The 13197-nt window shown below is 45.2% G+C and overlaps 1 protein-coding gene across 3 annotated transcripts in view; it reads right to left on the minus strand.

Moving 5' to 3' along the window:
* Positions 1 to 2428: 2428 nt before the first annotated feature.
* stac3 (SH3 and cysteine rich domain 3) overlaps positions 2429 to 13197 on the minus strand; it is a 69182-nt gene continuing 58413 nt past the window's right edge. For all 3 annotated transcript variants that reach the window (XM_063037288.1, XM_063037287.1, XM_063037289.1), the window contains one exon: positions 2429 to 9587. In XM_063037288.1, coding sequence (XP_062893358.1) covers positions 9489 to 9587 — 99 coding nt within the window. In that variant the 3' untranslated portion in view covers positions 2429 to 9488. The remainder of the gene's footprint in view (positions 9588 to 13197) is intronic.

Genomic DNA, 13197 nt, shown 5'->3' on the forward strand with positions numbered 1-13197 from the left:
TTTTATTCCCAATATTTTATTTCCCATTCCCATTCTGACATGTCGGTCCATGGTCTCCTCCTGTGCCATGATGAGGCCTCACTCAGGCTGGAGGAGCAACACTTCATATTCTGTCTGGATAGCCTCCAACCTGATGGCATGAATATAGATTTCTCCTTCTGGTGAAAAAAAATTCCGCCCCCATCCCTTCTTCTATTCCCCACTCTGGCTTCCTACCTCTTCTCACCTGCCTATCACCACCCCCGGTGCCCTTCCTCTTTCCTGTGGTCAACTCACCTCTCCTATCAGATTCCTTTATACCCAGCCCTTTACCTTTCCCACCCTCCTGGCTTCACCTGTCACCTTCTAGCTATCTTCATTCCCCACCCCCTACCTTTTTATTCTAGTGTCTTCCCCCTTCCTTTTCAGACCTGAAGATGGTCTTGGCCTGAAATGTCAACTGTTTGTTCATTTCCATTTCAGTTCCTCCAGCATTTTGTCTATATTGTCATAGAAGTTGGAACATCATATTGCGGTTGCATAGGATGTTGGTGAGGCCACCCTTAGAGTACTGTGCTCAGTTGTGGTCACCATGCTAGAGGAAAGATGTTATTAAGCTGGAAAGAATGCAGAGGAGATTCACAAGGATGCCACAAAATGAGGGCCTGAGTCATAGGAAGAAGTTGACCAAGCTAGGACTTTTTCCCTTGGAGCATAGGAGACTGAGAAGAGAATAAAATCGTGAGGGGTCTTTTTCCCAGGGTTTGGGAATCAAGAACTAGAGGGTATGGGTTTAAGGTGAGGGAAAATAGGAATCTGAGGGGTAATTTTTTTTTACACAGAGTATTTGGAACAAGCTGCCAGAGAAAGCAGTTGGGGCAGGTACATTAACAACATTTAAAGTACACTTGGACAGGTATATTGATGGGGAAGGTTTAGAGGGACATGGGTCAAAACATTGACAAATGGAGACTAACTTGGATGGGCATCTTGGTTGGCATGGACCAGTTGGGCTGAAGGGCCTGTTTCAATGCTGTATGACTTTATGACTCTAAGAACTGCTCTGATCACTGACACACTGCTATCTCTTTATCAGTCTCTTTGGTATCAGTGCCACCCATTGCTCTAACTACCAGTTCCATTGCATGTATTCAATACTGCGTGTTAGATCGACAGGGAATCAAAATCAAAATGAATGATAGAGCAGGTTTTTGGGGCTGAGTGACCTACTCTCATTCCTTACATTCGAAGTGCGGAGTCAATTGTACTACCTATAAGGAGAGGTTGGATAAACTTTGGGAGTGTTTTCTTTGGAGTGTTAGAGGTTGACTGGAGACCTGATGGAAGTAATTTGAGAGGTCTAGATAGAGTAGATGGTCAAAGTATTTTTCCAAAGGTTGGAAATGTTGAATACTAAAGGACTTGCACTTAGAGTGAGAGGGGTAAGTTTAAAGGAGATGTGTGGGCATGTTTTTTCATACAGAGTGGTAGGTGCACAATACGGGTGGTGGTGGAGGCAGATTCAATCGCGGTGTGTAAGACAGACACACAAATATGCAGGCAATGGAGGGCGATGGATGATCTGTAGGCAGAAGGGATTTAGTTTAATTTGGCGTTGTGTTCAGTGCAGACATTGTGGGCCAAAGGGCCTGATCTTGAGCTGGACTGTTCTGTGTTCAGTTCTATGGATCTTGTACAGGCAAAACTGCCTCTCTGGCCTCCCATTGCCTCTGTTGCTCTTGTCCAAGCTCCTGCACGCTCAGCTCAGCCGCAGATTCACCGGCCCGTGAGCCTCCCGAGCAGCTGCCACAATCGGCCGTGTCGCTTGCGGAGAAAGCCTTCTTGTGGACACAGCGGCTCAGAGACGAAACTGCGGAACGCCGACGGGTTTGTGGTTCCAGGATTTAGCAAAGACTGCAGAGAATGATTTAAACAAACACGGCTGAGTGACAGGCACATCTGCAGCCGTCGTTATTCCAGTCCAAGCAGGTCACACCAGGAGGGAGTCCAATCAAAGCCCAGCGGCTCTGGTTTCATGAGACAAGAGTCTCCAAACTGTTCTAAGTCAGGCCCCCAGCACGTCCAACCAACCAGTCGCAGCAATCCCGCATCTGCGTTAGCGAGAGAGGCTGAGAGGGGCAACGACATTTTCTCACCCCCACCTCCAGTGGCAGGAGGTGAGGGTGAGAAGGTGTGGGTGGATGGGGAAGAGAGGGATGAGGAGGCATAAAAGAAGGCGGCTCGAGAGAGAGAGAGAGAGAGAGAGAGAGAGAGAGAGAGAGTGTGGAAAAGAGAGCAGGACAAAAACAAGGGGATGAGAAGGGTACAAGAGGGAAGGGGGGCAGAAGGGCGAGATAGAAGTGCCAGTGAGAGTGTGTCAAAAGTAGAGATGAAAGATTAGATCAGATTATAAGGACACGCAGTCCTCTTTTATTGTCATTTAGTAATGCATGCACTAAGAAATGATACAATGTTTTTCCAGAATGATATCACGGAAACACATGACAAACTGACTTAAAAACTAACAAAAACCACATAATTATAACATATAGTTACAACAGTGCAAAGCAATACCATAATTTGATAAAGAACAGACCATGGCACAGTAAAAGTCTCAGTCTCTCGAAAGTCCCATCATCTCACGCAGACGGTGAACCTCCAGCGCCGCCAACTTGCCGATGCAGCATCCTGGCAGCATCCGACCACAGTCCGACTCCGAGCCTATCCGAAAACTCCGAGCCTCCGACCAGCTCTCCGACACCGAGCACCGAGCGCTTCAACCCCAGCCCCGACAACAGGCAACAGGCAAAGCCAAGGATTTGGGGCCTTTGTCTCCGGAGATTCTCGATCGCACAGTAGCAGCAGCAGCAAAGCTGGCATTTCAGGAGTTACTTCAGGTGTTCCTGAAAAGAGGGGGTAATGTGAGGGGAAGGGACAAAAGATGGGAAAGACACTCTAGAAACCTGTCACCTCCTGCTTACTCAACACCTTTGGAATCCACTGCGGACTTCTGAACTAAAGGGTCATGATATGTTGTGGTAATTTTATTGGTTACTGGTCAATGGGGAGTTATGGGAATGGGAGGGAAGGAGAGGGAGGGAAAGGAAAGGAGAGAGAAAGGGAGAGAGTGGGGAAGGGAGAGGCACAAGGGGAAGGAAATGCAGAGAGGGAAAGGAGAGGTAGAAGAGGACAGGAAGGAGATGGGGTGGGGAATGACATAAGATAGGAAGAGGGGAGGAGAGGGGGAAAGTGGGAGAGAGGAGAATGGAGAGGGTAATGTGGGAGGGGAATGAGATAGAAGAGTAAGAGTAAGGAGCAGAAGAAATGGGGCAGAAAGGCAGAAGGGGAAGGGGGAAGGAGAGAGCAGAGGGGAAAATGGGAGGGAAGGGAGATCAAGGAAGGGGAGGGGAGAGAGAGAGTGAAATGCAGAGGGGGAGATACAAGGTTAGTAAAAGATGGGGAAAACTCTAGAAATCGGTCCCTTCCTGCCTATTCACGTGCCTGCAGTCAGTGTTACCTGCACCAAGCTGTTATCAGTTTGTCAGGCTGATAAATCCAGTTTCTTCTTCCTGCAGACCAGCCTTCCTTTGACCATTTTCCTCGCCACCAATTGCCTCCCACCATCTCTACAAATAAACAGAACTCACTGGTGACACTGACAGCTCCCTACATAAGAAATAGAAGCAGGAGTTGACTATCTTGCTCATTGATCCCACTCTGCCATTCAATAAGATGATGGCTGATCTGGCAATCAACTCAACATCATCTACCTGACTTTTCCCCATAACCCTACTATCTAATAATCGATATAACTGTGCCTTAAATATACGTTTGTATTTAATGATGTAGCCTTTACTGCTTACCTGGGCAGAAAATTCCACAGATCCACTGCTCTCTGGGAAAAGTATTTCCTCCTCATCTCTAACCAAAATCTACTTCTCCAAATTTGAATCTATGTCCCCTAATTCTAATCTCAGCTACAAATGGGAACAGCATTCCGGCCTCTATCTGATCTATCCCTTTCATAATTTTGCATGTTTCTATAAAATCCCCTCTCCTTCTTCTGAATTCCAGTGAGTATGGTCCCAGACGACTCAATTTCTCCTCATAGGCTAACCACCTCATCTCCAGAATCAATCTGGTGAACCTCCTCTGCACCGCCTCCAAAGTCAATGTACACTCAGTGGCCATTTTATTAGTTACCTCCTGTACCTAATAAAGTGGACAGGGACTGAACGTTCATGGGCTTCTGCTGCTGTAGCCCATCCACTTCAAGGTTTGACATGTCGTGCATTCAGAGATGCTCTTCTGCGCACCAAGGTTGTATTGGGGGGTTAGTTTAGTTACTGTCATCTTCCTGTCAGCTTGAACCAGTCTGGCCATTCTCCTCTGACCTGTCTCATTAACAAGGCATTTTCACTCACAGAACTGCCGCTCACTGGATGCTTTTTTTTTGTTTTTCACACCATCCTCTGAAACCCCTAGAGACTACTATGCGTGAAAATCCCAGCAGATCAGTTTCCCATCTGCCACCAACAATCATTCCATGGTCAAAGTCACTTAGATCACATTTTTTCTCCATTCTGAGGTTTGGTCTGAACAGCAACTGAACCTTTTGACCATGTCTGCGTGCTTTTACGCATTGAGTTGCTGCCGCATGATTGTCTGGTGTACAGGTGTACCCAATAAAGTGGCCACTGGAGTATATCTTTCCTCAAGTAAGGAGATCAGATCTGCATGCAGTACTCCAGGTGTGGCCTTACCAGTACCCTGTACAGTTGCAGCATAACTTCTCTGCCTTTAAATTCAATCCCTCTAGCAATGAAGGCCAATTTGCTTCTTGATAACATGTTGCACCTGCAAAACAACCTTTTGCAATTCATGCACTAGCACTCTCAAGTCCCTCTGCACAGCAGTGTGCTGCAATCTTTCACCATTTAATTAATCATCTGATCTTCCACATTTCCCTCTAAAGAGAATAACCTCACATTAACCAGCATTGTACTCCATCTGCCAGACCCTCGTCCACTTACTTATCTATATCTCTCTGCGGACTCTATGCATTCTCTGCACAATTTTCTTTTCCACTCAGTTTAGTGTCATCAGCAAACTTAGATTTGCTACACTCAGCCCCCCCCTTCCAGATTGTTAATGTATATCATAAAAAGTTGTTGCAACTATAACACTACTGTATGTTCTGCATTCTGTTATTGATTTTCCCTTGTACTACCTCAGGGTAGTTATGCTTTGAACAGATCTGTATGGACAGCATGAAAAACAAAGTACATATGACAATAATAGGCCTAATTATTAAGATACTAAGGATCTAAAGATCTCTCAAAGTTGCCACACAGTTATTAGGGTGGTTAAGAAAGTGTATGGTGTGCTGGCCTTCATTAATTGGAGGAATTAAGTCCAAGAGCCACAAGGTTATGTTGCGGCTCTATAAAACCTTGGATAGGCCACACTTGGAATATTGTGCTCACTTCTGGTCGCCTCATTATAGGAAGGATGTGGAAGCTTTGGAGAAGGTGAAGAGGAGATTTACTGGGATGCTGCTTGGACGAGACAGCATGTCTTATAAGGACAGGTTGAGTGAGCTATGGGGGAGGGAGAATGTCAGAAGGAAGTTTTTTTTTTACACTGTGAGTGGTGGGTGCGTGGAACACCCTGCCAGGGGTGGCGGTAGAGGCAGATACATTAGGGACATTTAAGAAACTCTTAGAAAGGCACATAGATAATAGAAAAGTGTATGTAGGAGAGAAGGTTAGATTGATCTTAGAGCAGGTTAAAATGTTGCACAGCATTGTTCTATGTTCTAATGGCTGTCTATTATATCTATGCATCTCATGATTTTATAAACGTCTCCATCACTTCACTTGGGTTTCTGTCAGTCCCCTACCAAACTAACGGCAGGCAATCAGGGGAAAATGTACCTAAACATAGAACGTTACAGCACAGTACAGACCCTTCAGCCCACACTGTTGTGTCGAGCTTTTACCCTACTCCAAGATCAGTCGAACCATTACCTCGTGTATAGCCCTCCATTTTCTATTATCCATGTGCCAATCTAAGTTTCCTAAGTGACCCTAATGTATCTGCCTCAACCACTGCGACCAGTTGTTCATTCAAGGCTCTGTGTAAAATACCTACCTCTGTTACTCCCCCTCCCTCCGCTCACCACTTGTATTATCCATTGCCACCTGGGAAAAAAGGCACTGGCTCTCCACTGTCTATGCCTCTTTTCAGCCCGTACACCTCTATCAAGTCTCCTCTCATCCTCCTTCACCCCAAAGGGAAAAACCCTACTCTGAACAGCCTGATCCTACTTCCTTGTGTACAATCAACTAAACTGAGATGGATCTCTCCTCATACCCTTGTAAGTTCCCTCACTTCAGTTGTTTTGCCAGTGTTTCTGGTTGCGGGCATCTCCTCTTTCAAAGTAGGCAGAGGTCTTGCTGCCCCTAGAGTGCTGGGTTAGGGTGGTATCACTATGACTTTAGGGGAGAGCATTGGAGCTGGTAAGTGCCCTCAGGGACACTGATTTTCTGAAGCTCAGGATGTAACAAAGTGCAAGCATTGAGTTGTCGATCATAGAGTCATTTTGCATGGAAATGGGCCTTTCAGCCCAGTTTGTACAGACCAGCCAAGGGGCCCATCTAAGCCAGTCCCATTTGCCTGCATTTGGCCCATATCCTTCTAAAGTACAGCCCAGTATGTAACATGGGAGCACTTCAAGATGTGAGTCACTATTGGTTCAGAAGTATAACAGGGAGAAATGGATGGTGTTACATGTTGGGAAGAAACAAATGTATAACCCAAGTAGCCAGAATGAATGATGTCTTTGACACAGAGAGACACAGCATGGGACCATGGAGTCACCACATTGGTATCAACATATTGATGTCATTAAAAAGAAGGCACCTCAACAGCTATATTTGATGAGGGGTTTGAGGAGACTTGATACATCACCAAAGACTCGAGCAGATTTCTACAGCTGTACCGTGGAGAGCATCCTGACTGGTTGCATCACTGTCTGGCATGGAGTTGCCAGTGCAGAGAATCGGAAAAGGCTGCAGAGGGTTGGAAACTGAGCCAGATCCATCATGGGCACTAGCCTCCCCACCATCGAGGAAATTTCAAAAAGGTGGATGCCTCAAAAAGGCGTCATCCATCATTTAAAGACCCTCATCGCCCAGGACATGCCTTCTTCTCATTGGTACCATCAGGGAGGAGGTACAGGAACCTGAAGACACACACTCAACATTTTAGGTACTGCATCAGATTTCACCATCAGATTTCTGAATGGACAATGAACCCATGAATACTACATCACTATTTTGCTCCCTTTCTGCACTACTTGTTAAAGTTTAATAAACCCGACTCTGATTTACTTTGAATATTGAACCACTCAATCAAAGACTACTCAAGAAGGCCACTTGGCTCATTGAACACATGCCAACACCTTGAAAGAGTTAACCAGCTACTGCCAGCACTCTTGGTCCTTTCCTGTAAATCTCCATACGCTGAACGGAGCTCACCCAGTTACAGAACTGTCTGCAATTTGGTTTGCACATTCCCACTAAGTGAGATGTAGGGAGAAGCAACAAGACTAGCCTGGACTATAAAGGGATTGGACTACTAAATTCTCTTTGGGAAGAAGATGGACATTACTGAGGTACAAAATGGGACAGAAGAAGTCAATATTACTTCAAGGGGTGTGGTAGTGCAGCAGTTAAATTAAACGACTAACAACAGAATCCTGGCTTGTTGATCTTGATGCATAAGTTCGAATCTAACACAGTACCTAGGGAATTTAAATCCAAGTAATTTAATATACCTGGAATTTTTTAAATAACAGTAAAAAATTTTTAAAGTAACAGTAACTATGAAGCCACAGGATTGTTGTTAAAAACCCATCTGGGTCACTAATGATACTTGGCCAAGGAAACCTGACACTTTTACCCTGGCCGGCCCATAACTTGACTCCAGACCCACCACACATGGTTACCCACCTCCTGCCTCCCCTTCAGGCCAGGGGCAGTTATGGATGTGTGAAAAATGCTGGCGTGCCAGTGACGATCACACCTTGCACTATGAGCATGAACAGAAAGAGCCAAGTCGAACCCTCAGGGATCGGGGATGTATATTTAAATTGGACGCAGCTAAAAATAAAGCTTCTATTGCAGCAAGAGTGAAATGTTTCAGCTTCAAAAATTGTCGCAGCTGACAGACTTGACAAAAAAAGCAGTAAAGTAAGGAAACATTATTGGTGGTAGCTGCAGTAATTAGTTAATGACAGCAAATGTGTTCAAAGATCTCTCACACACACTAATGCACACATATATATATATATACACAAAACACACACTAATGTGCATACATACTGTACATATCCAACACACACACTCACAAAAATTCACAGAGCTCTGAATAGTCACACTCCTCCCTCACTATATTCCTGATCTGCCTCTAGATCCCTATCGACTCCTTCACAGAAATAGCTCACAATAAAATATGCTTAGGCTAGTCGTGCCTTCGTATCTATTTACTTCAATGTGTCATTCAATCAATGGCCTGTACTAAAAGCTCGAAAATGGGCTCATTGAGGTCCTCACAACTGATCGGTGCGACAGATAAATACCCAACCCATGCAGCAGAGCATCACTGCTGTCAAAGCAATAATTACAGCACTCTCTCCTCATTTTCTTTCAGGAAACATATTTGAAGGGCAAGGGGAGAAAAAACTCTACTCTGGCTTTTGCAGTTAACAGTGTGAAACATTCCCACATTCTATCTGGTACCACAGCTGTCTGAGTATCAGGTTTGAGACTGGAATGTTTCCCTAGCTGAGAGTTAATGGATTGTCTAAGTGGAAATGAAACTCTTTGGGTAGAGAAAGCCCGAACAGAGTTTCCAAGAGCTTACATTGGCAGTAAAGGCTACCGACTTAGCTATGAATGAAATCTTCTGGCCCTCATTCTAGTCCTAACTCTGTTTTGGGCCCTGGCATTGTAGTTCTTTGTTTAATCACCCTTTCTGGCCTCGTCAATAAGCCATACTTGAAAAAACCATCATTTTGTCATTCTGACCATAAATACATTCCAGAAACCCTTCAAATTATGGGCATAGATTATGCAAATTTACAATCACCATTTGCCTCATAAATATTTTCATCAAAATTCTTGCAAACAGAAGCATAAATTAACACTGAAGTCTCACACAAGATGGCAAATTTGTGCTACCCTAAGTATACAAATAAAATCAGCGATTCTTCTATCTTCAAAATAAAGTTTCCCTAACACACTGAGGTATGCTTAGATCTCTGTAGCAACAGTCCTCCATTTTTGTCTAGAAGATTCACTCCCACTGGCTCAGACATAACCATGAAATATGTTTCCTCCACACGGACGAGGTGGAGACAGTTTCTTCACACGCGGAGAGGTTAGGCACTTGTGTGAATTTGGAACAGCCATCTCCAGGCTTCTTCTTCTGGCTTTTGCACATGCTCAGATCTCCTCCAGGAAGTCAACGGGGAACATTCCCACCTTCCGGCCTGTGAACACTTTGATGTAGCCGTTGACCTCCTCTCCCTTCTGCACGACAATCTGTCAGGGGTTGAATGATAGACGGGTTAGGCAGTCCCAGTTACCTGCGGTTTCAATCTTACTCTCAAACCAGTGCAGTGAATGGGAACAGTCCCAATCCCAGCCCCTCCCTTCACACGTAAGGCGCCCTCGATCTCCCACGGCATGCACGAGTGTGAGCTCAGCACTTGGACATTTGCTGTCCCAGCCTCCTGTTCAAATAGAAGATGAGGAAACAGATATGTGCTTTGCACCATTTTGTGAAGCTCGATTATGCATAAAGCATCTTTGGAAATAGGAACAGCCGTCATGTGCATTAAGTTTATCCCTTTCCATACATGGTAACCCTCTCTTGCACTATCTCCCTCAATCGCTCTCCTTCCAGAAGTGAACTGATGCCCCTTGAATCCTTTGCTGCTTAAAGCACCCAATGGATGAGGGCAGCATCGATGGAGGGAAGTGGACAGTTGACTTTTCAGGCTGAGACTCCTCATCAGGATTGGATGAAAAGTCTTGGCCCGAAACGTCGACTGTCCATTTCCCTCCATAGATGCTGCCTGACCTGTTGAATTCCTCCAGCATTTTGTGGGTGTTGCTCAAGCTTTCCAGCATCTGCAGAACCTCGAGTCCACGTCATTTCCCTGCACCCTCCTGACTTCCATATTCCCAACCCATGTACCCCACTGTCTGAACCTTCCGTGCGCAGGTTGCCTGCTTGTTCATCCTAAACCCCTCAGATCTTAGAAGGTAGAATTCTGAGCAGAGAGCAAGAGTGCACACTCCACGAGGCTGGTGAGGCGAGCCAATCAACAGCACTTGTTTCCATATCCACACTCGAAACCAGTGCAGTCTATACTCTCAACGGTACTCCATATCTGAGCTGTTTCAACTAGCTCCCCTTAAAGGGGTCAAATTGAACACTGGAGAGAGGGCAAAGGAGATGAACTGGTTTCAGGAAATGGAAAACTTCAGTTACATGGAGATTGGTAAATTGGTTTATTATTGTCACGTACTGAAATACAGTGACAACCTGCTCTGCAGTTCATCCATACAGTTCATGTCATCCTCTCAGTACATTGAGGTAGTACAAGGGAAAAACAGTTACAGAATGCAGAATAAAGTGTAACAGTTACAGAGAAAGTGCAGCACAGGTAGGCAATAAGGTGCAGGGCCGTAACAAAGTAGGTTGTGAGATCAAGAGTCCATCTTATCATAAAGGGAACCACTCAATAGTCTTATAACGGCAGGACAGGAGCTGTCCTTGACCCTGGTGGTACGAGCTTTCAGGCTTTTGTACATTCTGCATAAAGGGAGGGGGGAAAAGAGAGAATGTTTGGGGTGGGAGGGGTCTTTGTGCTGGCTGCTTTCCCAAGGCAGGTCTCGGACAGAGCAGTGGCCATACCAATCTGTGATGCATCCAGATATGATATTTTCTATGGTGCATCTATAAAAATTGCTGATACATTAAAGATGCTGGGGAAATAGATAAAAGTATAAAATATTTAAATAACATAAAAGAGTCATGGGAAGCTGGGGTTTTCTTCTCAGAATAGATAAGGCTGATGGGATACCAAGAGGCCCTTTTCATCATTGCTGGTGACTTTAACCAGGCCACCTTCAAGAGTATGTTACCAAAATACTGTCAGTACTTCTGCTGTTTCCACCAGGAGCCCAAACACACTTGTCCATTGCTATACAACTATCAAAGACACCCACTGAGCCATCCCTTGTCCAAACTTTGGTAATCAGACCACCAGGCTGTGCTCCATCTCTCTGCATAAAAACTGAAGCTGAAATGGGAGGATCCAGTACTGAAATCCATACAATGCTGGTCTGAGGAAATGGGTTCAGCTTCTACATGACTGCCTCGAGTCAGTAGACTGGTCCATGTTCAAAGACTCAGCAGCCAGCCTAGATGAGAATGTCATCACCATCACAGACTTTATCAGCAAGTGTGTTGAGGACTGTGTATCAAAGAGGACAATCTGGGTGGTTCTGAACCAGAAACCATGGATGAACCGGGGTAGCTGTGCTCTTCTAAAGCCTAGGTTAGCAGCATTCAAATCAGGTGACCCTGACCTTTAAGAGATATCAAGATATGACCTCTGTAAAACCATCAGAGATGCTAACAGAGAGCACCAGTGCAAAATCAAGTCTCAGTCCAGCCATTAGCTGTGGCAGGGCTTACGTTCTAGATAACAGGTTACAAAATGAAGTCGGGCAGCATCACCGACAACACCCCATCCCTTTCTGAGGAGCTTCACACATTCTGTGCATGTTCTGAACAAAAGGGGACAGATATGTCACCACCGACCCTGACAATCTCCAGTATATCTGAATCCACAGTCACTATCACGGATACAAGTTCAGTGTTGCAGAGAGTGAACCTGCAGAAAGCATCGGGCCTGCAAGATGTCCCTGGCTGTGTCCTTAGATCCAGTGTGGATCAGCCGGCAGGGGTACTGGCAGACAGTTTCAACCTCTCCATTTCAGGTTGTGCTTCCCTCCTGCTTTAAGAAGACCTTTGTCAAACCAGTACCCAGGAAAAACATGCCTTAACGACCAATGTCCGCTGGCTCTGACATCTACCATCATGCTTTGAGAAGCTGGTCATGGCACACACCAATGCCAGCTTTCCAGACGATCTTGACCCACTGCAATGTGCTTACTACTGAAACAGGTCTATGGCGGACACCATCTCCTAGCCCTACATTCATCGCTGGGGCATCTGGACAGCAAAGACACCTACATCAGACTGCTATTTATTGACTACAATTTTGCCTTCAACACTATTATTCTAAGCAAACTCATTACCAAACTCTGGACCCTGGGGGATAATGCAACAGGATCCTTGACTTTCTGACCAACAGATCACAATCAGTAAGGATATCTACACCCTGATTACTCGAAACACCAGTGCTCTAAACACCCGCTCTACTTCCTGTACACTCATGATTGCATAGACTGGACTGACTCAGAATTAGAATAAGAATCAGGTTTAATATCAGAGGCATATGTCATGATATTTAGGAAGAGGCACAGTCGACGTTTCGGGCTGAGACCCTTCGTCAGGGCTGACAAAGGGTCTCGGCCCGAAACATCGACTGTACCTCTTCCTAGAGATGCTGCCTGGCCTGCTGCGTTCACCAGCAACTTTGATGTGTGTTGCTTGAATTTCCAGCACCTGCAGAATTCCTCGTGTCATATATTTGTTGTTTTGCTGCAGCAGTAGATTGCAATGCATAAGAGAAAAACTATCAATTACAATAAGAAATATATATTGAAAAATTAAATAAATTGTGTAAAAGGAGAGCAAAAATAAAAGTAGTGAGGCAGTTTACAAGTTTGCCAACGATACCACCATAATAGGCTGCATCACAGATACTGGTGAGTCAGAGTACAGGAAGGAGATACAGACCTGAGTGACATGATGTCATGACAATATTTCCCTCAATGTCAACAACACAAAGGAGCTGGTCGTTGACTTCAGAAAGTGGGGTGGTGTACATGCTCCTGTCAACGTAAACAGTGTTGAGGTTGAGAGTTTCAAGTTCTATAGGTGTGAACATCACCGATAGCCTATCCTGGTCAAACCACAGTGATGTCACGGCCAAGAACGCTCACCAATGTC

Source organism: Mobula hypostoma, chromosome X1 (assembly GCF_963921235.1).
Source record: "Mobula hypostoma chromosome X1, sMobHyp1.1, whole genome shotgun sequence".
Taxonomy (NCBI): Eukaryota; Metazoa; Chordata; class Chondrichthyes; order Myliobatiformes; family Myliobatidae; genus Mobula; species Mobula hypostoma.